Below are 27,119 nucleotides of genomic sequence, written 5' to 3'. Positions count from 1 at the left end.
TTACCATGGAAGTCAAATTTACCATGGAAGTCCAGTTTACCATGGAAGATCAGTTTACCATGGAAGCCCAGTTTACCATGGAAGTCCAGTTCACCATGGAAGTCCAGTTTACCATGGAAGTTCAGTTTACCATCGGAGTCTAGTTTACCATGGAAGTCCAGTTTACCATGGAAGTCGAATTTACCATGGAAGTTCAGTTTACCATGGAAGTCCAGTTTACCATGGGAGTCTAGTTTACCATGGAAGTTCAGTTTACCATGGAAGTTCAATTTACCATGGAAGTTCAGTTTACCATGGAAGTCGAATTTACCATGGAAGTCCAGTTTACCATGGAAGTATAGTTTACCATGGAAGTCGAATTTACCATGGAAGGTCAGTTTACCATGGAAGTCCAGTTTACCATGGAAGTTCAGTTTACCATGGAAGTCGAATTTACCATGGAAGTCCAGTTTACCATGGAAGTATAGTTTACCATGGAAGTCGAATTTACCATGGAAGGTCAGTTTACCATGGAAGTCCAGTTTACCATGGAAGTTCAGTTTACCATGGAAGTCGAATTTACCATGGAAGTCCAGTTTACCATGGAAGTCGAATTTACCATGGAAGTCCAGTTTACCATGGAAGTTCAGTTTACCATGGAAGTCGAATTTTCCATGGAAGTCCAGTTTACCATGGAAGTTCAGTTTACAATGGAAGTCGAATTTACCATGGAAGTCGAATTTACCATAGACGTCCAGTTTACCATGAAAGTCGAATTTACCATGGAAGTCCAGTTTACCATGGAAGTCCAGTTCACCATGGAAGTCCAGTTTACCATGGGAGTCTAGTTTACCATGGGAGTTCAGTTCACCATGGAAGTCCAGTTTACCATGGGAGTCTAGTTTACCATAGAAGTTCAGTTTACTATGGGAGTCTAGTTTACCATGGAAGTTTAGTTTACCATGGAAGTCTAATTTACCATGGAAGTTCAGTTTACCATGGAAGTCTAGTTTACCATGGGAGTTCAGTTTACCATGGAAGTCCAGTTTACCATGGGAGTCTAGTTTACCATGGAAGTTCAGTTTACCATGGAAGTCCAGTTCACCATGGAAGTTCAGTTTACCATGGAAGTCGAATTTACCATGGAAGTCTAGTTTACCATGGAATTTCCGTTTAACATAGAAGTCCAGTTTACCATGGAAGTCCAGTTTACCATGGAAGTTCAGTTTACCATGGAAGTTCAGTTCACCATGGAAGTCCAGTTTACCATGGAAGTTCAGTTTACCATGGGAGTTCAGTTTACCATGGAAGTCGAATTTACCATGGAAGTTCAGTTTACCATGGGAGTTCAGTTTACCATGGAAGTCCAGTTTACCATGGGAGTCTAGTTTACCATGGAAGTTCAGTTTACCATGGAAGTCGAATTTACCATGGAAGTTCAGTTTACCATGGAAGTCCAGTTTACCATGGAAGTCCAGTTCACCATGGAAGTCCAGTTTACCATGGGAGTCTAGTTTACCATGGGAGTTCAGTTCACCATGGAAGTCCAGTTTACCATGGGAGTCTAGTTTACCATAGAAGTTCAGTTTACTATGGGAGTCTAGTTTACCATGGAAGTTTAGTTTACCATGGAAGTCTAATTTACCATGGAAGTTCAGTTTACCATGGAAGTCTAGTTTACCATGGGAGTTCAGTTTACCATGGAAGTCCAGTTTACCATGGGAGTCTAGTTTACCATGGAAGTTCAGTTTACCATGGAAGTCCAGTTCACCATGGAAGTTCAGTTTACCATGGAAGTCGAATTTACCATGGAAGTCTAGTTTACCATGGAATTTCCGTTTAACATAGAAGTCCAGTTTACCATGGAAGTTCAGTTCACCATGGAAGTCGAATTTTACATGGAAGTCCAGTTTACCATGGGAGTCTAGTTTACCATGGAAGTTCAGTTTACCATGGGAGTCTAGTTTACCATGGAAGTTCAGTTTACCATGGAAGTCCAGTTCACCATGGAAGTCCAGTTAACTATGGAAGTTCAGTTTACCATGGAAGTTCAGTTTACCATGGAAGTCGAATTTACCATGGAAGTTCAGTTTACCATGGAAGTCCAGTTTACCATGGGAGTCTAGTTTACCATGGAAGTTCAGTTTACCATGGAAGTTCAATTTACCATGGAAGTCCAGTTCACCATGGAAGTTCAGTTTACCATGGAAGTCCAGTTTACCATGGAAGTTCAGTTTACCGTGGAAGTCCAGTTCACCGTGGAAGTTCAGTTTACCATGGAAGTCGAATTTACCATGGAAGTCCAGTTTACCATGAAAGTTCAGTTTACCATGGAAGTCCAGTTCACCATGGAAGTCCAGTTCACCATGGAAGTTCAGTTTACCATGGAAGTCAAATTTACCATGGAAGTCCAGTTTACCATGGAAGATCAGTTTACCATGGAAGCCCAGTTTACCATGGAAGTCCAGTTCACCATGGAAGTCCAGTTTACCATGGAAGTTCAGTTTACCATCGGAGTCTAGTTTACCATGGAAGTCCAGTTTACCATGGAAGTCGAATTTACCATGGAAGTTCAGTTTACCATGGAAGTCCAGTTTACCATGGGAGTCTAGTTTACCATGGAAGTTCAGTTTACCATGGAAGTTCAATTTACCATGGAAGTCCAGTTTACCATGGAAGTTCAGTTTACCGTGGAAGTCCAGTTCACCATGGAAGTTCAGTTTACCATGGAAGTCGAATTTACCATGGAAGTCCAGTTCACCGTGAAAGTTCAGTTTACCATGGAAGTCAAATTTACCATGGAAGTCCAGTTTACCATGGAAGTCTAATTTACCATGGAAGTTCAGTTTACCATGGAAGTCTAGTTTACCATGGAAGTTCAGTTTACCATGGAAGTTCAGTTTACCATGGAAGTTCATTTTACCATGGAAGTATAGTTTACCATGGAAGTCGAATTTACCATGGAAGGTCAGTTTACCATGGAAGTCCAGTTTACCATGGAAGTTCAGTTTACCATGGAAGTCGAATTTACCATGGAAGTCCAGTTTACCATGGAAGTTCAGTTTACCATGGAAGTCCAGTTCACCATGGAAGTTCAGTTTACCATGGAAGTCGAATTTACCATGGAAGTCCAGTTTACCATGGAAGTTCAGTTTACAATGGAAGTCGAATTTACCATGGAAGTCCAGTTTACCATGGAAGTTCAGTTTACCATGGAAGTCCAGTTCACCATGGAAGTTCAGTTTACCATGGAAGTCGAATTTACCATGGAAGTCCAGTTTACCATGGAAGTTCAGTTTACAATGGAAGTCGAATTTACCATGGAAGTCCAGTTTACCATGGAAGTCGAATTTACCATGGAAGTCCAGTTCACCATGGAAGTTCAGTTTACCATGGAAGTCGAATTTACCATGGAAGTCCAGTTTACCATGGAAGTTCAGTTTACAATGGAAGTCGAATTTACCATGGAAGTCCAGTTTACCATGGAAGTCGAATTTACCATGGAAGTCCAGTTTACCATGGAAGTTCAGTTTACCATGGAAGTCTAGTTTACCATGGGCGTCTAGTTTACTATGGGAAGGGGTCGGCAGCCTGCGGCTCATTAGGGACTGTTTTGTGAAAAAAGTTTTTATTCAGGACCACCGTCTCGTGTTCACCACAGTGCATTGCAGCTCTTTAAATACCGCTTCTTTTTTACCGAATTAGAAACAAATGTCTGTTCTTGTTATTCTCGTTGCTGATCCCTGCCCGCAACGATCTCGCCTCCTTCCTCTCTCCTCCCATCTCACTCGAGTGCTCAGGTGGTGGTGGTGCTGGGTTTGGTGGTGAAATACTGGTAGTGTGATGGTGGAGAGGGTGGTAATTGGGTAGCGGTTGGGTCACGTGATAGTTGCTGAGGTCAAAGTGGTGGCGGTTATGTGGTTTCCCAGTTGTGTGGTTGTGTGGTTTCCCGGTTGTGTGGTCTGTGGTTATCTGGTTCTCGAGTTGTGTGGTTTCCTAGTTGTATGGTTATGTGGTTTCCCAGTTGTGTGGTTATGTGGTTGCGTGGTTTCCCAGTTGTTTGGCTGTGTGGTTGTGCGGTTTCCCATTTCTTGTGATCTGTAGTTGTGTGCCTTCCCAGCCGTGTGCCTGTGCGGCTGGGAAGTTGTGCGGTTGTGCCGTTTCCCGGTGCCTGTGCGTCTGCGCGTGGTGACGGCGGCGTGCGGCACCTTGCCAGCGCCGCTCTCCCCGCTGACCACCACGGACTGGTCCCTGGGGTCGGGCCCGCTGGTGGCGCTGCGGAACGCCAGCTCGGCCACGGCAAACAGGTGCGGCCCCAGCTCCTGCGGGGGCAGCACGCCGACGGCTCTCACTCAGCAGCAGTAACGAGTAGAGCCCACAGACTCTCACTCAGCAGCAGTAGCGAGTAGAGCCCGCAGACTCTCACTCAGTAGCGGGTAGAGCCCTCAGACTCTCACTCAGCAGCAGTAGCGAGTAGAGCCCTCAGACTCTCACTCAGCAGCAGTAGCGAGTAGAGCCCGCAGACTCTCACTCAGCAGCAGTAGCGAGTAGAGCCCGCAGACTCTCACTCAGCAGCGGGTAGAGCCCGCGAGCCGTCACGGGAATGGCGAATGGGACTCAACTCCACGGTGGAATCTCGGACACGGCTTGCGGAAGCACTCTCTCGGGTCGACGCTTGGCTCTGTGTACTTTTAAAATTTGCTTAACGTCGTGCGGGGGGCGCTTTCTGTCACTGTGTTATTGCTTGCGCCGCTTCGTTGGTGAATGTTCACGCAAACTGACGAATCGTGGCGCCGCTCGCCCGTAGCGACTCTCGGTGACAGCGCCTCGCTGACCCCCCCCCCCCCCCCCCACTGAACATCTGTGGTTAAAAAGAGCTTCATAGCTCATCGGATTCCACCGGGATGAATAAAGATTCTCGATCCAGGGCCTAGCCCGCGCCGTGTCGGTCACGGGGCATGTTTGACCATACTTCACCATACTGGTCAATGCGGGTTGATGTTGTGGGTGGGGGCCGACAATCAGTTTAACACGCAGTAGTAGGTTTTCGCGACCAATGTTATCCATAATCGAGGATTTTGGGTGAGATCGCGTAAATCAGGCTGCTGATGATGATGACTGAGTTTATCGCGTGGTGTGCTAACCACAGTGCCACTACTCGATCCCACATACTCAGGGTTACTCATGAATATTAAACACGCAGGTGTGTAATCATGAATAGTAAACACACGCGTACGAACGAATACTCGTGAATAATGAAGAGGCACATGCGTGCACTCACAGACCCCTCACTAGTGCCACTTCGTACCTCGCCTGGTCTACAGCAGCTGTTGGGTTCGATTCCGACTCTGATGCCTGCTGCTGTATATTTGGAGTTTGCGTGTCTCTCTCTCTCTCTCATTATCATCACGGTGGCTAGGAGGTGTTAACTACCTCGCCTGGTCTACAGGAGTTCGTGGGTTCGATCCCGACCCTGACGCCTGCTGCTGTATATTTGGAGTTTGCGTGTCTCTCTCTCTCATCATCATCACGGTGGCTAGGAGATATTAACTACCTCGCCTGGTCTACAGGAGGTAGTGGGTTCGGTTCCAACCCTGACGCTTGCTGTATATGTGGAGTCTGCGTGTCTCTCTCTCCGTGGTCGCGTGGATTTGTCTCTGGGTCCTCCGGGTTTTTTCCCTCCACATTTAGAATGAACATCACCACGCGCTCAGAGGATGTGGCTGCTGCTCTAAATGTCCACGTGGTGATAAGCGCACTCCGTCGAGCAGCTATCATTTGTGGGACCAGGACGCTTCTGAAAAAAAAAGGAACTACGCAGCTCAGTGGCGCCTTCCCTGGTGACATCTAAATATTTCTAGATTAACCATGCAAAAAGATTTAACTACACATATTTGGAGCATTCCTGGCAGCGATTTCAGCCGCACCACCTCTACATAACAATAGGCTCAGTCAACCATTCTGCACAACAAAGACTCATTTCCTGGCAGCGATTTAAGCCGCATCATCTCTACATAACAAAAAGGCTCAGTCCCTTTTACACGCACCTTTACATCATCCGCACCTAGTTTACACAACAAAGGCTCAATCCTAACAGCGTGGTGCTTCAGCCGCACCGAACCTCACAATAATAATATTCAGGGCCTACCTTGGCTCCTCCCACCCTCAACCAGTATATATACAAGGACTGTTTTCTTGGAATTTCTCTCACTTGATACAGCTATCGTGCTGTGACGGTTCCACTTGAAGACGGAAACTTGTGTTGCCTCCGAAACGTCGTGATTTTTATTTTATTTTAATTTTACTTTTATTAATTTTAATTTTTTACCTACGTGACTTTACCGAAAAAAAATAACCTAAGAATATGACATCTAAATAATTGAGAGTCATGGGTTGCAGTCCAAACGTCGTGGGTTTTTTGCTTTAATTCAGATTTATCTTGTCCATCTACGTGACTTTACCGAAAGAACCAAAAATATGAATTCCTGCAGTCACGACATTTTTACGTCTAAATTTAGCTTCGTGTCGCCGCTACCAGACACCACCAGCGCCTACAAACTCCGTGCCAGGTCCCACGACCCCCCCCCCCCCCGCAGGGTGTGTGCGTGGGTACCTGCAGGCGAGGGCAGGTGTGGTAGGCGTGCACGGTGGGGCTGGCGTAGAGGAGCGGCACCGCCTGGAAGGGGTTCAGCGCCACCAGGGTGCAGCCCGCGCGCGTGTAGAACGCTCCTCGCTCGTAGCGCAAGCACAGGCAGCGCAGCACTGCCGGGGGGGGGGCGGTCAGGGGGTGGGGGGGGAGTGACCAAATCGTGACAGTGAACGCAATCGTCGGGGTGGGTGAGTCGTCCCAGCGCTCGACACCGGCAATCACGATGTGTATTGATACTGGACGAATCCGATGAGCTAAGAAGCTCTGTGCGCAAGCCCATGTCTAGTCAGACCGCGTGCGGAGTCCCGGCGCTCGCACACGCGCATCGGGCGGTGCTGGTGCTCCTGCTGCTGAGCTCCTCTGACGAGAGTGTGAAGGTCAAGGGTCAGAAATTAGGTCATGGGGTCCAGGGACGAGATCCAGAGAGGTGAGGATGACAAGCCACCGGAAACGGCCCGAGTAGTGGGCGGGGCTACTTGAGCAGTGGGCGGGGCCAGTGGGTGAGTGGGCGGGGCTACCTGAGTAGTGGGCGGGGCTACTTGAGTAGTGGACGGGGCTACTTGAGCAGTGGGCGTGACTACCTGAGCAGTGGGCTGGGCTACTTGAGCAGTGGGCGGGGCTAGTGGGTGAGTGGGCGTGGCTACCTGAGCAGTGGGCGGGGCTACTTGAGCAGTGGGCGTGGCTACCTGAGCAGTGGGCGGGGCTACTTGAGCAGTGGGCAGGGCTAGTGGGTGAGTGGGCGTGGCTACTTTGGCAGTGGGCGGGGCCAGTGGGTGTGTGGGCGTGGCTACCTGAGCAGTGGGCGGGGCTACTTGAGCAGTGGGCAGGGCTAGTGGGTGAGTGGGCGTGGCTACTTTGGCAGTGGGCGGGGCTACTTGAGTAGTGGGCGGGGCCAGTTGGTGTGTGGGCGGGGCTACTTGAGTAGTGGGCGGGGCCAGTGTGTGTGTGGGCGTGGTTATGTAAAAGTGGGCGGGCCTTGACGAGGCATCCTGACCACGAGGGCACTTACCGGTGTCCGTGGTGACGGGATTGACCTTGACGAGGTCCGTGATGTCCTCGAGGGAGTCGCTCCCCGAGAGGAAGGCGGCCACCTCGGGGGAAGAGGCGGCCCCCGAGGAGGGCCCAGTGTCCGTGCGACGCCATGGCAGCCCCTGGGAGACTGCCAACCCTTGGCAAGAGGGCAGCAGACGCAGCAAGCGAGCGGATAATGCAGCTTCTGGCATAGATGTGACAAATACATCAATGGCTGGATGTAGGGGCTACAACGGGAAGGCAGTGCTGTGATTTCCCAGCAACAAGCGCCTGATAGTGATATCTGTCTGCTTATATGTCTGTCTATGTTTCTGGTTCTGTGTTTAATCTCTCTCTCAAATTCTCAGGAAGAACGTAATCAACCAGATAGGGTGTTGACTGTTATGTTATCCGACTCTCTGTTGTATTACATTACATTTCTAAGTATACTAGATTTGTGTTTCTATTTAATTTATACCTGATGATGATTGTTTGTGTTGCAATCGAAACGTCGTATGCTAGTATTTAATTTAATTTATTATTTTAACTTTATACGTGACTTTACCGAAAGAACCAAAGAATAATTCCTGCAGTCACGAAAGCTCCAAATTAAGTTTAAAATTGTTTAGTTTAGCATTTTTTCTTGCTGTGGTTGTCCCACCTGATGACGATTGCTTGTGTTGCGATCGAAACGTCGTGATCTATTCTTTTTCTACCTACGTGACTTTACCGAAAACACATTCCTGCGGAGGGAGCTGGTAGGAACGTTGGGTTGCTATGTCACTGGCCAGGGTCAACGGCGGCGTGGTGTATTCCGCAAATATGGCCGACTGTGAGGGCGGGCACAAGCCGGCGTGAGTAGGTTAAAAGTTGAGTTTTATAAGGACACCACGGGGTGACCAGCCCCTCTCCACCCAGCCCCACCCCTCCCACCCCCCACCCAGCCCCACCCTCCCCACCCAGTCCCTCCCCACCTTCCCCTCTCCACCAAGCCCCACCCCTCACATTTTTGGATGCACGACGAACGGACGGACGGACACAATAATCCCCTATGGGCTGGTGTAACCAGGAGGTTCCTACCAGTATAACCAAATAGTATAGTTTAATGTTACTTGATAGTTTGCTGAGTGAATATCAGCGCGTGGCCGTGTGATTTTGCTGTTGATATCGAGGCCACCCCGTTTCGTTTACGAAAACATACATTTTCAATCTCGCCTCCCCCCCGGCAATTTTCTTCTCTCTAAAACTGTGCGCCAACAGCACTGGCTGCACCATCCGGGCCTGGGCAGAGCTCCCACATCAACCAACGGAGATGGGGGTGGTGAGTCGGGACTGGGCCACCAAGCCACGGTACCAGGGCCCCAATCCTCCATCGGCAGGCCTCTCAATCCTCTTCTCGTGAGTTGCTACCACAGTCACGTGCGTATCCACTATCGGGCACGTGATGATGATGATGGTGTGGCCAGCAGTGGATAGACCATGGCCCGTGATGGTGAAGTGGCCCGGCCTGTAGCCCTGGCGCGGTCCCCGACAGAAGCCCACAGACTCGAGCGAGGCTCCGTGCTTCGAGGCGCGTCAGAGTCGCGAGAGTCGCCGCACTTCCTCCACGCGTCGACTCGTGGCCGTTCGAGGGCGATGTGGCCAGATCCGCGTCGACAGATCTCCCTCTGCGCCAGCGGCGAGGCGTTTGGCAATGTAGACGTGCATTTTGAAATCACGTTTTTTTTTGTCTCGACTCTAGGCTCTGACCCATGACTATGACCCGAGGCTAATGACCACCTCGAATCGTTGCTGCCGCTGCCGCTGACTGTACGGCCGCGTGTTCTCTCTCTCTCCCGCGGCGGTCGGAGCGTGGCTCTTCCCCCGGGTTATTCCTTCGTGTTTTACCCTCCTCCTCCTCTTCCACATTTGAAATCAACACGCGTTAAGATGACGCGGCTGAGTCTATACATTCCCACGTGTAGTGATGATGATGATGATATTATCAGTCACTGCGACAATGAGCCATCGTCACGTGTGGCAAGGTCGCCTCTGAACAAGAACTCACGGCTCGGCAGGCTTTACCTGCTACCATGTCAACAATGAACGAGGAAATTCGCCACCCGGCGTCATTTCCTCCTCCTCCTGCTGAACCCGGCCCGACCCAGACCGAAGTCACCACCGTGCGCCGACTGCCGGCCCTGCGTGACACTTCACCTGCTCACCTGTTCATCTGTTTACCTGCTCACCTGTTCACCTGTTTACCTGCTCACCTGCTCACCTGTTTACCTGTTTACCTGCTCACCTGCTCACCTGTTCACCTGCTCACCTGTTCACCTGCTCACCTGTTTACCTGCTCACCTGCTCACCTGTTTACCTGCTCACCTGCACACCTGCTCACCTGTTTACCTGCTCACCTGTTTACCTGCTCACCTGCTCACCTGTTTATCTGCTCACCTGTTTACCTGCTCACCTGTTTACCTGCTCACCTGTTCACCTGCTCACCTGTTTACCTGCTCACCTGTTTACCTGCTCACCTGTTCACCTGCTCACCTGTTTACCTGCTCACCTGCTCACCTGTTTACCTGCTCACCTGCTCACCTGTTTACCTGCTCACCTGTTTACCTGCTCACCTGTTCACCTGCTCACCTGTTTACCTGCTCACCTGTTTACCTGCTCACCTGTTTACCTGCTCACCTGTTTACCCATCTACCCGGGACAGCCAAGCCGAGTCGCGGGACTCCTTTTCAGGTGATGCCGCTGCCACATTTGGGTATTTATATGAAATACGTTGTCAGCCAATGAATGACGAGTGTATGGGAGGAAAACCGGAGCATCCGGAGAATACGCCATGCACGCTTTGCGCGAGGGTGCAACGCTCTATCCCCGCACAGATGGAAACACATGGCGACATTACAGATTAGTCCATTTGCTGTACTGCCTTCTGGTGATCCAGGGTATGGCACCTCATCAACGCCCACGTGAAGCGAATTTCACCCAACATCGCTCTGTGTGTGATCCATCAACCCTCGCCTCTACGGTATCGTAAACGCCAGCCTGGTACGGAGCGGTGAGCCTGGCTGCCAAAGTTCGATTCCCAGGCACGGCTAACATCAGTGGCGAGTGATGCCTGAACCGGTCCTGTGAACCCTCGACCTATTCATTCAACGACCCGCGTGGCGAAGTATGGTCAAATGTACTCCCATGACCCACACACTTGGGGAGGTTATCATCCAACAGTGATTTGACGGAACGCGGCATTGCCAGCGAGTAGCGCCTATGAAGGCCGGCACGCAGCACGATGGGCTGGGGTGGTGAGCGCCACACCCATCCACATTTTTCGCCCCAGTGTTGATGTATACACACCGCGCAAGGCTTTGATTTTAAGGCTGAGTCGACCTAGAGGAGGCCCACGACCGGCTCAGATAATCGTCACCGATGTTTTGTCTTTAGCGGGAATCAAACTCGTGTTGCCGGGTTCGTAGCGCAGCGCTCTAACACAGCTGCCCACAACAAAGACAAAGATCCCCCGTATAGCCTGAGCAGACTGTTGGGGCAAGTGCGGTTATCGAGCGGCACCCGTGAAGGCCGGCACGGCAACACGAGCGAGGTGGGTGGCCAGCACCACGCCGGGCCGCCGCGGTCTCCCTCGCGGCGATGTTCACTACGCACCGCACCAGGTACTCGTTTGAAGGCTGAATTGACCTCAGGGAGTCCCCACGACCGCGGACGTTTCCCTTCTCGGAAACGGCCGCGGTGCTGGAGTTGGAAGGCATTCCGAGAAGCGCCGGAATGACGCACCGACATCCCCACCGCTGGGCTTCAAGAGTGGTGGTCCAATCTCGATTTGAAGTTTTCGTGACTGCAGGGGTTCTTCTCCTTGACGAGATCAGCGAGGTATTTTGGTTCATTCGTGGCAAGCACTTTGTGCGACGATGACGACAATAACTCAAACGAAACTGGACCACCACTACTCTTTGGTTCTTTCGGTAAAGTCACGTGGGTAGAAAATAAAATAAATCAAATCACGACGTTTCGATTGCAACACAAGCAATCATCATCAGGTGGGAAAACCACAGCAAGAACGTTTGTCTTGCTGTGGTTTATTACGACGATGACGACAATACCTCAAACGAAACTGGAACACCACTACTCAAGAACATTTTCTTGCTGTGGTCTTCCCACCTGATGATGATTGCTTGTGTTGCAATCGAAACGTCGTGATTTTATTTATTTTCTACCCACGTGACTTTACCGAAAGAACCAAAGAGTAGTGGTGGTCCAGTTTCGTTTCAGTTATTGTCGTCATCGTCGCACAAAGTGCTTGCCTCGAATGAACCAGACGCGCTCCTGCGGCCGTCTGGAACGCTCTTCCTCATTCCGCTATTGGGAAGCCAATGCATCTGTGCATTTTAAAACATCTACATTGAACATTTATTTCTTTATCGCTGTTTTTGTGGTTGGTTTGCTCTCATTATTCACGACAGCAATTTAGCTGTGGCGGTTCCACATGAAGACGAAGGCTTGTATTGCTTCCAAAACGTCGTGATTTAATTTCGTTATTTTCATTTTATTTATTTAGTTTTTTACCTTCGTGACTTACCGAAAAAACCCAAAAAGTATGGTTTGCTGTCGTTTACCCCCCCCCCCCCGGCATCTCCGATGAGCACGCTTGGCGACGTACAGCGCAAAAGAAGTTCAACGTACAGTAACATCCATCTCGCGGTCTCGGCTCGCTGCAGCGGTGATGGCACCGCCACGAACTTCGCCGTTGCGATCGTCCGACGTCAACCTCGCCCCTCGCCGTTCTGCCGGAGTCCCCGGGCAGATTGACGGCGACTCTGAGCCGACAGAGAGCATCGCCGCGCAACGCCAGCGTCCCGTGTGTCGTCGGTGTGAACGTCTCTGTGTGTGTAGGTGTGTGTGTGTCGGTGTGTGTGTCTGTGTGTAGGTGTGTGTCTGTGTGTAGGTGTGTGTGTCGGTGTGTGTGTCTGTGTGTAGGTGTGTGTGTCTGTGTGTAGGGGTGTGTGTGTGTCTGTGTGTGTCTGTGTGTAGGTGTGTGTGGGTGTCTGTGTGTATGTGTGTGGGAGGCGGTAGTGTAGCGGTTAGCGCGCTGCGCTATGAACCTGGCGACCCGAGTTCGATTCCCGCTCACGGCCAACACCAGTGACGATTATCTGAACCGGTCCTGGGCCTCCCCTAGGTCGACTCAGCCTTAAATGAGTACCTGGTGCGGTGTGTAAACATCGCCACTGGGGAGACAAAGGCGGTCGGGCGTGGTGCTGGCCACCCACCCCCTCGTGTACCGTTCCGGCCTTCATGTGTCTGTGTGTAGGTGTGTGTGTCTGTGTGTAGGTGTGTGTCTGTGTGTGTCTGTGTGTAGGTGTGTGTGTCTGTGTGTAGGTGTGTGTGTCTGTGTGTAGGTGTGTGTGTCTGTGTGTAGGTGTGTGTGTCTGTGTGTAGGTGTGTGTGTCTGTGTGTAGGTGTGTGTGTCTGTGTGTAGGTGTGTGTGTGTGTGTGTAGGTGTGTGTGTAGGTGTGTGTGTAGGTGTGTAGGTGTGTGTGCCTGTGTGAGTGTCTGTGTGAGTGTGTGAGTGCCTGTGTGTGTTTGTGTGAGTGTCTGTGTGTCGGTGTGGATGTCTGCGTGTCGGTGTGGACGTCTGCGTGTCGGTGTGGATGTCTGAGTGTCTGTGAGTGTGAGTGTGTGAGTGTCGATGTGAGTGTCTGTGTGTCGGTGTCGATGTCTGCGTGTCGGTGTGGACGTCTGTGTGTGTGTCTGTCAGCCAGTCATCTCGGTCATCTCGGTCAGTCGACCCGTGGCACCTGCTGGGTCTGCCCCGTGACCTCCTGCCAGCGGGCGTTCGACACTTCACGTGGCCTCAAGGTGCACTTGGCCTGGCACAAGCGTCGTGGTGACCTCACCGCCACTTATTGTCTGTGTGTGTGTCGTTGTGGATGTCTGTGTGTCGGTGTGTCGGTGTGTCGGTGTGTGTGTCTGTGTGTCGGTGTGGACGTCTGCGTGTAAGTGTGAGTTTTGTGTGACTGTGTGACTGTGTGACTGTGTGAGTGTCTGTGTGAGTGTCTGTGTGAGTGTCTGTGTGTCGGTGTGGACGTCTGCGTGTCTGTGTGAGTGTCTGTGTGTCGGTGTGGACGTCTGCGTGTAAGTCGAACATATTTCGCACCCGAACGCAATCCAAGCGTGCGAATGCCATCGCGGGTGTCGCCACGTGTGGCTCTGGAGCCGCAGCGTGCTTCGCGCAATTTCACGCGCGGCCAAGGAACAGGGAATTATATTATCAATTGGTGTTATTTGGGGTCACGTCAAAGGCACGGAGTGAGTTGAACGAAGCAAAATAAAAAAATATCTCGGAGAGAACGGAGGGAGTCAACAAGGGAGTTGAGAGTCGGAGGGAGACCAAGACGGCCCAGTCGTGCGAGTGGAGCCCACGGCAAGCTCTGCAGGCGACCGTGAGGGACGCTGAAGAAGTCGCGACAGAGGCAGAGGGGAGTTACAAGACAAGTCATCGGAGCTGCAACGTCCATTCTTTTGGTGGTGGTGGTGGTGGTGTTGGTGGTGGTGTTGGTGGTGGTTACGAGGGGTGAGATTGATGGGGAGGGGGGCTAGGGAACAATGAGGGAGATTTGAGTGAGGAGTGGAAACTGGCAGACCAATGTCCACGTGCAGGCTGTGTGCAGCTTGCGCCGCACAGAGACAGCTGCCGTAAGGGGCCGTGCATAAATGACGTCACGCGATTTTGGACGATTTTTGACCCCCCCCCCCCCTCGTCACACATCGTCACAAATGTCTGACCCCCACCCCGAGGTGCGTGACGTCATTTATGGACGGCCTCTAAGAGCCCCCCCCCCTCGTCACACGGCGTCACAAAAAGTCAGACCCCCCTCAAATATGACGTCACAAAGCTCTGCCCCCCCCCCCCCCAAAAAAAACATATTTCCATTTTTGAAAATAAAACATGGTTGAAATCGCTTTAAACTATTGTCATTCTAGTGCTTATTTAATGTGGCGCTGCACTCTGATGTTGTAGGAGTGTTGTTATAACAATTAGTGTTGTTATAACAATTCTATATTTATTTAAAATTGCGCATTTTTGATGTGACGTCCCATTTCTCAACCCCCCCCCCCCTCGTCACACATCGTCACAAATGTCTGACCCCCACCCCGAGGTGCGTGACGTCATTTATGGACGGCCTCTAAGAGCCCCCCCCCCCCGAGAGTTCCAGACAGGTGGGGGGGGAGGGCTAGTTCAGATATCACTCGCCACTGATGTTAGCCGTGGCTGGGAATCGAGCCGAGGTCGCCGGGTTCGTAGCACGTGGCAATGTGCCTCGTGCTCTGAACGAGGCCCTCACCGCTCTCCAGGAGAAGGCGGAGGCGCGTGGGACGAGCGCTCATCATTAACAACAACGACGACGCACGTGGCAACACAAATAAAGGCAAAGATCCCTCGTACAGCCTTAATATACTTTTGGGGCAAGTGTTGTTAACGATCACCTATGAATGCCGGCACGGCACACGAGGGGTGGGTGGCCAGTAACACAAAGACAAAGATCCCCCGTATAGCCTTAACAGACTGTGTAGGGCAAGTGCTGTGAGCGAGTAGCGCCTATGGGCCAGCACCACCCACCCACGCGCGTGCGTGTCCACACGGACATGGCGCCAACACAAACACAGGCGAGCCCGACGTCCAGACACTTTGTACTTTCACGACAAAAACCTGCAGACTCTTCATCCACTGCTGGATGAGTTCCCTCACGCCGTATCGTTCACTGGGGTTGTTTGACCATACTTCACCGCGTTGGTGAGTGCGGGTTGGTGAAGGGACTGGGGCCGAGTGGGTGGTAGCCAGAGACAGTTCAAATATCACTCACCACTGAAGTTAGCCGTGACACGTGATCGAACTCAGCTAGATATGTTACAACAAACTCAACACGTTCCATGCCAATAACCACACTGTGTGTGGACTTCAAAGGAATACATACAAGAGGCGACGTTTCGGGCTGTGGCCCTTACTCATCGTTTACAGGCTAGGACCAAAGTGCTTCTCGAACACGAGGTACATGAAGCAATAAATAAGGACAGTGAATAACGGTCACTCATCGACTCACCCACTCACTCACTCCATCACCCACTCACCCACTCACTCCATCACCCACCCACTCACTCACTCCATCACCCACCCACTCACTCACTCCATCACCCACCCACTCACTCACTCCATCACCCACCCACTCACTCACTCACCCACCCACTCACTCCATCACCCACCCACTCACTCCATCACCCACCCACTCACTCACTCCATCACCCACCCACTCACTCACTCATCGACTCATCCACTCACTCACTCCATCACCCACTCACCCACTCACCCACTCACTCCATCACCCACCCACTCACCCACTCACTCACTCACTCCATCACCCACCCACTCACTCACTCCATCACCCACCCACTCACTCACTCCATCACCCACCCACTCACTCACTCCATCACCCACTCACTCACTCCATCACCCACCCACTCACTCACTCCATCACCCACCCACTCACTCACTCATCGACTCATCCACTCACTCACTCCATCACCCACTCACCCACTCACCCACTCACTCCATCACCCACCCACTCACTCACTCCATCACCACTCACTCACTCATCGACTCATCCACTCACTCACTCCATCACCCACTCACCCACTCACCCACTCACTCCATCACCCACCCACTCACCCACTCACTCACTCACTCACTCCATCACCCACCCACTCACTCACTCCATCACCCACCCACTCACTCACTCCATCACCCACCCACTCACTCACTCCATCACCCACCCACTCACTCCATCACCCACCCACTCACTCACTCCATCACCCACTCACTCACTCACTCATCGACTCATCCACTCACTCACTCCATCACCCACTCACCCACTCACTCCATCACCCACCCACTCACTCACTCCATCACCCACCCACTCACTCATCGACTCACCCACTCACTCACTCCATCACCCACCCACTCACTGCATCACCCACCCACTCACTCACTCCATAACCCACTCACTCACTCACTCACTCATCGACTCACCCACTCACTCACTCCATCACCCACTCACCCACTCACTCCATCACCCACCCACTCACTCACTCCATCACCCACCCACTCACTCACTCCATCACCCACCCACTCACTCACTCCATCACCCACCCACTCACTCACTCATCGACTCATCCACTCACTCACTCCATCACCCACTCACCCACTCACTCCATCACCCACCCACTCACTCACTCCATCACCCACTCACTCACTCATCGACTCACCCACTCACTCACTCCATCACCCACCCAATCACTCACTGCATCACCCACCCACTCACTCACTCCATCACCCACCCACTCACTCACTCATCGACTCACCCACTCACTCACTCCATCACCCACTCACCCACTCACTCCATCACCCACCAACTCACTCACTCCATCACCCACCCACTTATCGACTCACCCACTCACTCATCGACTCACCCACTCACTCACTCACACACTCACCCACTCACTCACTCCATCACCCACCCACTCACTCACTCATCGACTCACCCATTCACTCACTCCATCACCCACCCACTCACTCACACACTCACCCACTCACTCACTCCATCACCCACCCACTCACTCACCTAACCCACTCACCCACTCACTCCATCACCCACCCACTCACTCACACACTCACCCACTCACCCACCCACTCACTCACCTAACCCACTCACCCACTCACTCCATCACCCACCCACTCACTCACTCCATCACCCACTCACTCACTCACACACTCACTCACCTAACCCACCCACTCACTCACACACTCACACACTCACTCACACACTCACCCACTCACTCACACACTCACCCACTGACTCACTCCATCACCCACTCACTCACTCCATCACCCAGCTACTCACTCACACACTCACCCACTCACTCACTTACCCACCCACCCACCCACTCACTCACACACTCCATCACTCACCCACTCACTCACTCCATCACCCACTCACTCACACACTCACCCACTGACTCACTCCATCACCCACCCACACACTCACACACTCACCCACTCACTCACTCCATCACCCATCCACTCACTCACACACTCACTCACTCCATCACCCACCCACTCACTCACTCACTCCATCACCCACTCACTCCCTCACACACTCACTCACTTACTCCATCACCCACCCACTCACTCACTTAACCCACTCACCCACTCACTCACACATTCACCCACTCACTCACTCACACACTCACCCACCCATTAACTCACCTAACCCACTCACCCACTCACTTCATCACCCACCCACTCAGTCCATCACCCAACCACCCACTCACTCACTCCATCACCCACCCACTCACTCACTCCATCACCCACCCACTCACTCACTCCATCACCCACCCACTCACTCACTCCATCACCCACCCACTCACTCACTCAATCACCCACCCACTCACTCACTCCATCACCCACCCACTCACTCCATCACCCACCCACTCACTCACTCACTCCATCACCCACCCACTCACTCACTCCATCACCCACTCACTCACTCAATCACCCACCCACTCACTCACTCCATCACCCACCCACTCACTCACACATTCACTCACTCCATCACCCACCCACCCACCCACTCACTCACTCCATCACCCACCACTCACTCACTCACCCACCCACTCACTCACTCCATCACCCACCCACCCACTCACTCACTCCATCACTCACTCACTAGTTCACAAACTCACCTAACCTACTCACCCACTCAATCACCCACTCAATCACTAGCTCACCCACTCACCTAACCTACTCACCCACTCACTCACCTAACCCACTCATCCACTCAATTACCCACTCACTAGCTCACAAACTCACCTAACCCACTCACCCACTCACTCATCCACTCACCTAACCGACTTACTCACCCACCCACTCACTCACCTACTCACGTAACCCACTCACCTACCCACTCACTCACTCATTCACCTACTCACCGAAACCACTCACCTACTTACTCACCCACTCACCTAACCCACTCCCTCACCCACGCACTCACTAGCTCAACCACCCACCTAACCCACTCACCCACCCACTCACTCACTTACCCACCCACTCACCTAACCCACTCACTCACCTAACCCACTCACTCACCCACGCACTCACTAGCTCACCCACTCACCTAACCCACTCACCCACCCACTCACTCACTTACCTACCCACTCACCTAACCCACTCACTCACCTAACCCACTCACTCACCCACGCACTCACTAGCTCACCCACTCACCTAACCCACTCACCCACCCACTCACTCATCCACCTACTCACTCACCCACTCACTCACTTACCCACCTACTCAACACCCACTCACTTGCTCACCCACTCGCTCACCTGTGCGCGGTGCAGCCGCAACACAGCGCGCGTAACGCTGTACTACAGACAAACAAAACAAAGATCCCCGTAAAGGCCACACGGGCTGCTGGGCCAAGTGCTGCTCGCGCACACCAACACACAGTTTGGTATTCACCGGTCTGGACCAGCTGACACCCGCCCCCCTCCCCAACAATGCCCCCCTCCCCTCTCCCTCTAAATCTAAAGACGGTGAGAGGGACAGGTGATGTGAATGACTCAGCGGACCGCTGCTCACCTGATCACCTGCGCGAACCACAACTCCCTCCCACCTACCCACCCTCCACTGTGGGGAGGGGGTTGTGGGGGGGGGGGGGTCGTGACCTTGGATGGAGGAACACGTGAAGGTCATTGTTTCTCTCGCTCGAATCTGCTCCGATCAACACTCGCGGGCTCAGCCAATGGGAGCGCGACTCAGCCCCACCACGTGACCCCCGCGCGCACAGGTAGCAGCAGCAGCGGCGACCTTCCTCTATCCACTGCTAGACGAAGGGCCTCCCTCTTCCACGCCGTGTCGGTGGGGGGGGGGGGTATGGTGGGTGGGGGTTGCTTTCACCATACTTCCCCGCCCACTCAATATCCCCGTGGTGGAATTGTCCGCGCACTGGACTTGCGATCCAGACGGCACCGGTTCCATTCGATCTCCCGGCGAGGCAATTTCCCCAAATCACCCTCCACACATACACAAACCTCCCTCCACCCAGCACTATAAAGGTGTCCACCACCGTGAATCAATCAGTCGGCTGCGCGTTGTGGGGTAAAGTGTGGGTACTCACACTTCTCCTCCGCTTTGCACTCCTGCCGTGTCTTTGTGTTGCTTCGTCGCTGTCACGTGCTGACCCCGTGCCCCGACTGGGCATCTGTGAACAAGAGCTTTATAGCTCATCGGATTCCTCCAGTGTGAGATCAAGATTCTGATTCCGAGACGTCTGGCTCAGCGTGGAAGGCGAGGCCAAGGGCCCGCGAGTAGGGAAGGGCTCCCTCTCGTGAAAGTCCGTCTGGCAGCAGTGGCGTGAACACGCAATTGCAGGGCTGCGCCTTGACCCCCACCCCCCCCGCGTCTGATGTTCGCAGAATCGGCCGTCGGTTTAACACGAAGTAACAGGAGACTATCGCGACCAATATCCATCATAGAGGGGGGTTTTTGTTGTGTTAGATCGCGTAAATATATCAATGTGGTGTCGTTACATCCGCCAGCACTCGATGCAGCCAGTTCGTAAGGTTCGTCACGTCAACGAAACGTGCCAATTCGTCACTGGTTCGGCACACAAGGGGTGTGGGAGAGGAAAACCCACGCACATTTACAATCCGAGTACCGGCTAGTGACGAACTAGTAACGAATTGGAACGCTTTTTTGTTCACGAGACACACCCGTGACGAATTGCCTGTGCCAGGTGGTGGCGGGTCTAACGACACAACATTGAATATTCACGCGAACTAACCCCACTAAGCCCACGTGGGCGCGACACGAACGGGGGGGGCGAGATGCGGTGGGGGGGTGACGACTCGGGTCCGATGCCTTTATCCTGCAGTGGACTGAGCACGGCGACCGCTGACGCTGAAGTATTTAGATCATCAATGATGATGATGATTGCAGACGCGAGCTCTTGGCTACAGCTCCCTCACTCGTGGAGGCTGACGACTCGTGACGAGCAACTCGACGCGCGTCCATTGCTGTCACGGAGCAGGCAGGCGCAGCAGCGCTGCCATCCAAAGGTCCCCCGTATAGCCTGGCCAGACTGATGGGGCAAGTCCCGTGAGGAGTGAAGAGCACCTATGAAGGCCGCCACTGTGGCACGCGAGAAGGGGGGGTAGCCAGGCAGCAGCACGCGCGGTAATCGTCACTGTTGTTTGCAATGAGCGGAAATCGAACTCGAGTCGCCGGGTTCGCATCGCGGCGCAGCGCGTCAACCACTGCGCCACCGCTCCTCCCCCCCACACACAGAGACATAGACACACACAGACACACACACACAGACACATAGACACACACAGACACATAGACACACAGACACATAGACACACACAGACACACACACATAGACACATAGACACACACAGACACACACACAGACACATAGACACACACAGACACATAGACACAGACAGACACAAACAGACACACACACACAGACATATATCAGCACCCGGTACCAGACTGACCTGTTACCTGCCTCGAGACTCGGACAAAGCTCCTACCCACCTATCCTCGCCCTCGCCGCTAATCTGTTCATCGCCCACAACCCGCCCGCATTTGCACGCGTACTCTGCGCACAGCCCTTTGTCAATCCACTGCTGGATGAGGTTCCTGCCAACAGCGGCGAACGCCTGATTATAATGGGGGGGGGGGTGGGAGACGGACGGGGTTGTTTGTTTGACCATACTTCACCGCTCTGGTCAGTCGCGAGGCTGGTTACGCGTTCCACTGCTGTGCTGGCGACCCGAACGATTTCATCTTCATCTCGCAATTCGGTTTACAACATTCGGAAGATGATAAATAAATGTTTTATATTTTGTATATAATTCACTAAAATGTCGACGGACTTCTGTAAACCCTGGTTCTACCCCCCCCCCCCCCCCGAATGTCTCGCCAGACGCCAGACATACCACGTTCCTCCTCCCACGCGCGAATTTTAATAAAAACTCATTCACAAAATTGACCCAAACATCTCAAGAATGACCCCTCTCACAACCACCCCTCTGATTCGTTGTACTGGGCGTGCATCAACCACCACCACAACCACCACCAATCGGGTGTGTAGGCGGTGCAACTGCGCCGGAGCACTATGGGCTGAGAGAGGCCCAGCCAACTCTGCAGTTGGCGAATTGTACATTCCTTGCACTGTACCACTGACCACCACCAAAGATAAAGACCCCCCCCCCGTGTAGCCTTTGCCAGCTGTTGGGGCAAGTGCCTTATTCAGGTGGCACCTAGGAAGGCCGGCAGAAAAGGAAGGACATATCCGAGGAGTTACTGCGGTCATCCACCACCACGTCGGGCCGCCGTGCGTCTCTCCAGTGCCTGATGTCTACACAGCTCGCACGAGGGGACTCACTTTAGGCCGAGTAGACCTCGGGGGATGTCCCCGGGACAAGCGGTGACATCACTCGCCACTGACGCTAACCGTGGTCGGGACGCGAAGTTCGTTCACCAACTACGGCACCGCTCCCAGCAGTGGCCACCACCACCACCATCATCACCACCATCACCACATCCCACGCGCGCGCACTTTTGTGTTTGCGTGGCAGGGTTGTTTTTTCTTCTCACAAGGCCCGAAATGTCTCTCTAATCATTTCCATCGGCTGAGCGCGCAGCACTGCCCTGCTACCCCCTCCCTCCGCCCCCTCATTTACCCCCCCCCCATCTCCCCCATATCCACCACAACCACTCTCACCACCTCCACCACCGCCTCCAATGAAAGAGCCACACTCACCGGACGCTCTTTTGCTTGTCTGCTTCCCCTTCGCTCCTCGTCTTCCTCCGAGAGAAAAATCGATAAAGATGATGACGACGACGGTGATGATGGTGGTGGTGATGGTGGTGGTGATGATGATGAAACCGGCGATCCAGTAGAGGTCAGAGCCGGCGCTAAGGTCGGCACGGGGAGACTGGTGGCGAGTTTGTGGATGGGGCCATCTCGGGGTGCTGGTGGTTGTGGTGGTGGTGGTTGTGTGGTGGTGGTTGTAGTGTGTGCGTGCTCCAACCGTTAGTAGTACAGGACAGGACTGGCACGCATGCTGCGTACGACTGCAGTGTGTGCGCACACAGTCCACAGACAGCGAGTGGGAGACAAGTCCTCTGCACTCCACACAAACACACACACGTGTCCGTCGGTATGCACAGAGCACAGTGCACAGTGCACCCCGCACAGACACACAAAGATCCCCCGTATAGCCTTAACAGACTGTTGGGGCAAGTGCTGTTAGCAAGTAGCACCTATGAATACAGGAATGGCACACGAGGGTGAGTGACCAGCACCACGCCCGGCCGCCTTTGTCTCCCCAGTGGCGATGTTTACAGATCACGCCAAATACTTATTTTAGGCTGCGTCGACCTAGGGGAGGCCCAGTTCCCGGACCGGTTCAGATAATCGTCACTTGTGTTGGCCGTGAGCGGGAATCGAACTCGGATCGCCGGGTTCGTAGCGCAGCGCGCAAAACGCTGCACTACCGTTCCCCACACACTGCCACACATACAAGTGTATACACACACACACACACGTGTTCACACACACACGTGTACACACACGTGTACGCACACACACGTGTACGCACACACCCGTGTACGCACACACACGTGTACACACACACGTGTACACACACACGTGTACGCACACACACGTGTACACACACTGCCCGTTGTCTCGTACCGGCCGCCGGGTAACGTCGCGGTGTAAACGTCCCGGGCCGTCACGAGGGGCGTCCCACGTCCTGCAGCTCTTCCCGCTGCTTTCATTAAAGTTTCAAAGGGCGCGGGGCGCGGGGCGCGGGGCGCGGGGCGCGGGGCGCGGGGCGCGGGGCGCGGGGCGCGGGGCGCGGGGCGCGGGGCGCGGGGCGCGGGGCGCCTCTGCTTCTAGTTTTGCGTTTCCCTTCAATTATTAATTCACGCGCCCCGAATACTGCGTAGCGCGCCGCGCTCACCAAACTCATCCACCGCTCCTCCCCACAGTCCCCACATGTCCCGATGTCGTAGCGATGGGGCTCTTCGGTATGCAGGTGAGTAGCGGCCACTTATGTCCTGCCAGGAGTGGAAGGATTTCCCACAACAGATGATCGCGTCGCTCCGTCTCCGCGCGGGATGTCCTCGCGGGCGCGTTCGCCGCTTTGGCTGATGTTCCGATATTAGTCTCGACCATGGGTCGCGTTCCTCTTCTAAAACTAGAAATATTTTTGTTTATTTTACCGGGTAAGGCCCACTGAGCTATGCAGCTTTGATTATGCAAGCGACCTGGCTATCACAAATGAGAGCTCAATGAAGTGGTGCATCGCGTGGAAATGTATAGCAGCCAAATAATCTAAATGCGTGATGATGTTTGATTCTCAATGTGGAGGGAAACCCCGGAGGACCCGGAGACAAAATCTACGCGACCACGGGGAGAGAGACACGCAGACTCCACATATACAGCAGCAGGCATCAGGGTCGGGATACAACCCACGACCTCCTTCATAGCAGGCGAGGGAGAGAGCATCTCCTAGCCACCCCGCGTGTCAGTGAGTGGCCATGGTCGACGTGTGGAACCCATGCACCGCTCCTCCCATCTCGCTCTCGGCAGCTGACGTGATGGTGGTGGTGATGGTGGATATGGTGGTGATGGTGGTGGTGATGGTGGATTAGGTGGTGATGGTGGTGGTGATGATGGTGATGATGATGATGGTGATAATGATGGTGGTGATGATGATCGTGGTGGTGATGATGACGATGGTGGTGGTGAAGGTGGTGGTGTTGGTGGTGATGATGGTGATAATCATGGTGGTGGTAATGATGATGGTTATGTTGGTGATGATGATGGTGGTGGTGATGATGATGATGGTGGTAATGATAATGATGATGATGGTGATGATGGTGATGATGATGGTGATGATAGTGGTGATGATGATGGTGGTAATGATAATGATGATGGTGGTAATGATAATGATGATGATGGTGATGATGATGATGGTGGTGGTGATGATGATGATGGTGGTGATGATGATGATGGTGGTGATGGTGGTGATTATTATGGTGATGATGGTGATGATGATGATGATGGTGGTGATGATGATGATGATGGTGGTGGTGATGATGATGATGGTGGTGATGGTGGTGATGATGATGGTGATGATGGTGATGATGATGATGGTGATGATGGTGGTGGTGGTGATGATGATGACGATGGTGGTGGTGAAGGTGGTGGTGTTGGTGGTGATGATGATGATGATGGTAATGATGATGATGACGATGGTGGTGGTGAAGGTGGTGGTGTTGGTGGTGATGATGGTGGTGGTGATGATGGTGATGATGATGGTGGTGGTGATGATGGTGATGATGGTGATGATGATGGTGGTGATGGTGTTGGTGATGGTGATGATGATGGTGGTGGTGATGATGGTGATGGTGGTGTTGGTGTTGATGATGATGGTGGTGGTGATGATGATGATGGTGGTGATGATGATGGTGATGATGGTGATGATGGTGCCTGTGTGGGTGACGCCGGCTTTGGGCCCTCGCGGCCCGCCCCCCCCCCTCCCGTGCCCCGCCCTGCCCCCCTCCCGTGCCCCGCCCCTCCGCAAATCCGCCCTGACCGCAATTCCTCGGAATTTCTCGGACCGTGCGAGGAGGAGGAGGAAGAGGAGGAGGAGGGTTTCGAGGTCATTTTGGTCCGGCTCCAGACTGTGCGCAGCGCCTCCCGGGGCGTGATCATCTGCCGGTTCTGCTCAATTAACTGCATCCCAGACAACCACAACGCGGCTGGGTTTCTCACTCCGCTGATGATTTGGCTGGCTGGAATTTGTCCCGCGATTCCGTGTAAATGTTCCACCCGTGTTGCGTCTCTCTCTCTCTCAAATTTAGTCCTACCTGATGAGGGTTGCTTGTGTTGCAATCGAAACGTCGTACTCGATTATTTGATTTATTTTCTTTCTACGCGACTTTACCGAAAGAACCAAAGAGTAATTCCTGCAGTCACGAAAGCTTCAAATCAAGTTTGCTCCACCCGTGTCGCGACTTCGCAATAACTCTGCTGTCCGGGGGAGCGGTGGCAGAGTGGTTTGCGCGCTGCGTTACTGTCCACGCCGCCGCTAGTTCAGTCGCGAGCGACGGCTCACGTCAGTGGCAAGTGATGTCTAAAGATGATTCTACTGCCCCTCAACCCTCCCCACCCTTCCCTTTCTTTCAGTTGACCAGCGTGGTGAAGTATGGTCAAACGACTCCCCGTGACCGACACGGCGTCGGGCGAGTGTTCATCCAGCAGTGGACTGACAAGGGAGCAGTGATACGGCCGCCGACCTACTGTCGATTCACGTTGAACTTCTTTCGCACCGCACGCAGCCAACCGTGCTGACCGGTGGTGTTCAGCCGTGCTGACCGGTGGTGTTCAGCCGTGCTGACCGGTGGTGTTCAGCCGTGCTGACCGGTGGTGTTCAGCCGTGCTGACCGGTGGTGTTCAGCCGTGCTGACCGGTGGTGTTCAGCCGTGCTGACCGGACGCGGCTGTAACATGAGTGGCGAGCGAGTGAGATCTCAGCCGGTCCTGAATCCCGTTGTTTTTTTTTTATCTTAGATGCCGATGCCTCCTTCACCCGTCCGTGCCATGTCGAAGCTCAACGCCACCACCAACAACAACAACAACAACGCCACCACCAACAACAACAACAACAACCACAGCTGCCCAGCTCGCCTGACACCACGCGTGGGGATGACCACAACGCGGCCTGGAAGAGGAATCTGTTGAACACGATTCACTCAAAATGGTTTTATTTTATTTTTTTACCACGATAAGACCCCACTGAGCTGTGTAGCTCATTTTTCAGAAGCGCCCTGGCCACCAGACATGATGGCTGCTCGAGAAAAGCGGCTTCTCGTCATCACGTGGACATTCATAGCAGCAGCCAAACACTCCAAACGCGTGGTGGTGTTGACTCTAAATGTGGCGGGGAAAACCGGAGAACCCGGAGAAAAATCCACGCGACCACCACGGGGAGAGAGACACGCAAACTTCAAATATAAAGCAGGCGCCAGGGTCTGGATCTACCCCACGACCTCCTGTATACCAGGCGAGGTAGTCAACATCTCGCCACTGCGGCGCCCACTAATATATAAAGCACGCGTCAGGGTCTGGATCTACCCCACGACCTCCTGTAGACCAGGCGAGGTAGTTGACATCTCGCTCCCTGCCTGACGGGGAGAGGCGCTTCTCGTGCCGGCTTCTCGGGGCCACGAGAACTTCTGGAAAGCGGCCTGGTAGAATTAGGGGCGTCTGGAGAAGCGGCGAGTGAATGTTTCCCCTCGCAGTTGCTGACGGCGTGACCATCAATGTACATTC

At 53.2% G+C, this 27,119-nt stretch overlaps 1 protein-coding gene across 1 annotated transcript in view; it reads right to left on the bottom strand.

Annotated features, from left to right (window-relative positions):
* The window catches only part of MYO19 (myosin XIX), a 58,960-nt gene extending 33,433 nt beyond the window's left edge, over positions 1–25,527 (bottom strand). Inside the window, exons 1-5 of the mRNA XM_061561649.1 lie at positions 25,382–25,527; positions 22,534–22,574; positions 7,638–7,787; positions 6,593–6,741; positions 4,188–4,301 (exon numbers count right to left, since the gene is read on the bottom strand). Coding sequence (XP_061417633.1) covers positions 4,188–4,301; positions 6,593–6,741; positions 7,638–7,787; positions 22,534–22,574; positions 25,382–25,527 — 600 coding nt within the window. The remainder of the gene's footprint in view (positions 1–4,187; positions 4,302–6,592; positions 6,742–7,637; positions 7,788–22,533; positions 22,575–25,381) is intronic.
* Positions 25,528–27,119: the final 1,592 nt, after the last annotated feature.

This window comes from Lethenteron reissneri, chromosome 28 (genome assembly GCF_015708825.2).
Source record: "Lethenteron reissneri isolate LAM-NWPU_2019-01 chromosome 28, ASM1570882v1, whole genome shotgun sequence".
Classification (NCBI taxonomy): Eukaryota; Metazoa; Chordata; class Hyperoartia; order Petromyzontiformes; family Petromyzontidae; genus Lethenteron; species Lethenteron reissneri.
The sequence above is the reverse complement of the archived record's forward strand: the minus strand, read 5'-3'. Positions and strand labels throughout refer to the sequence as shown.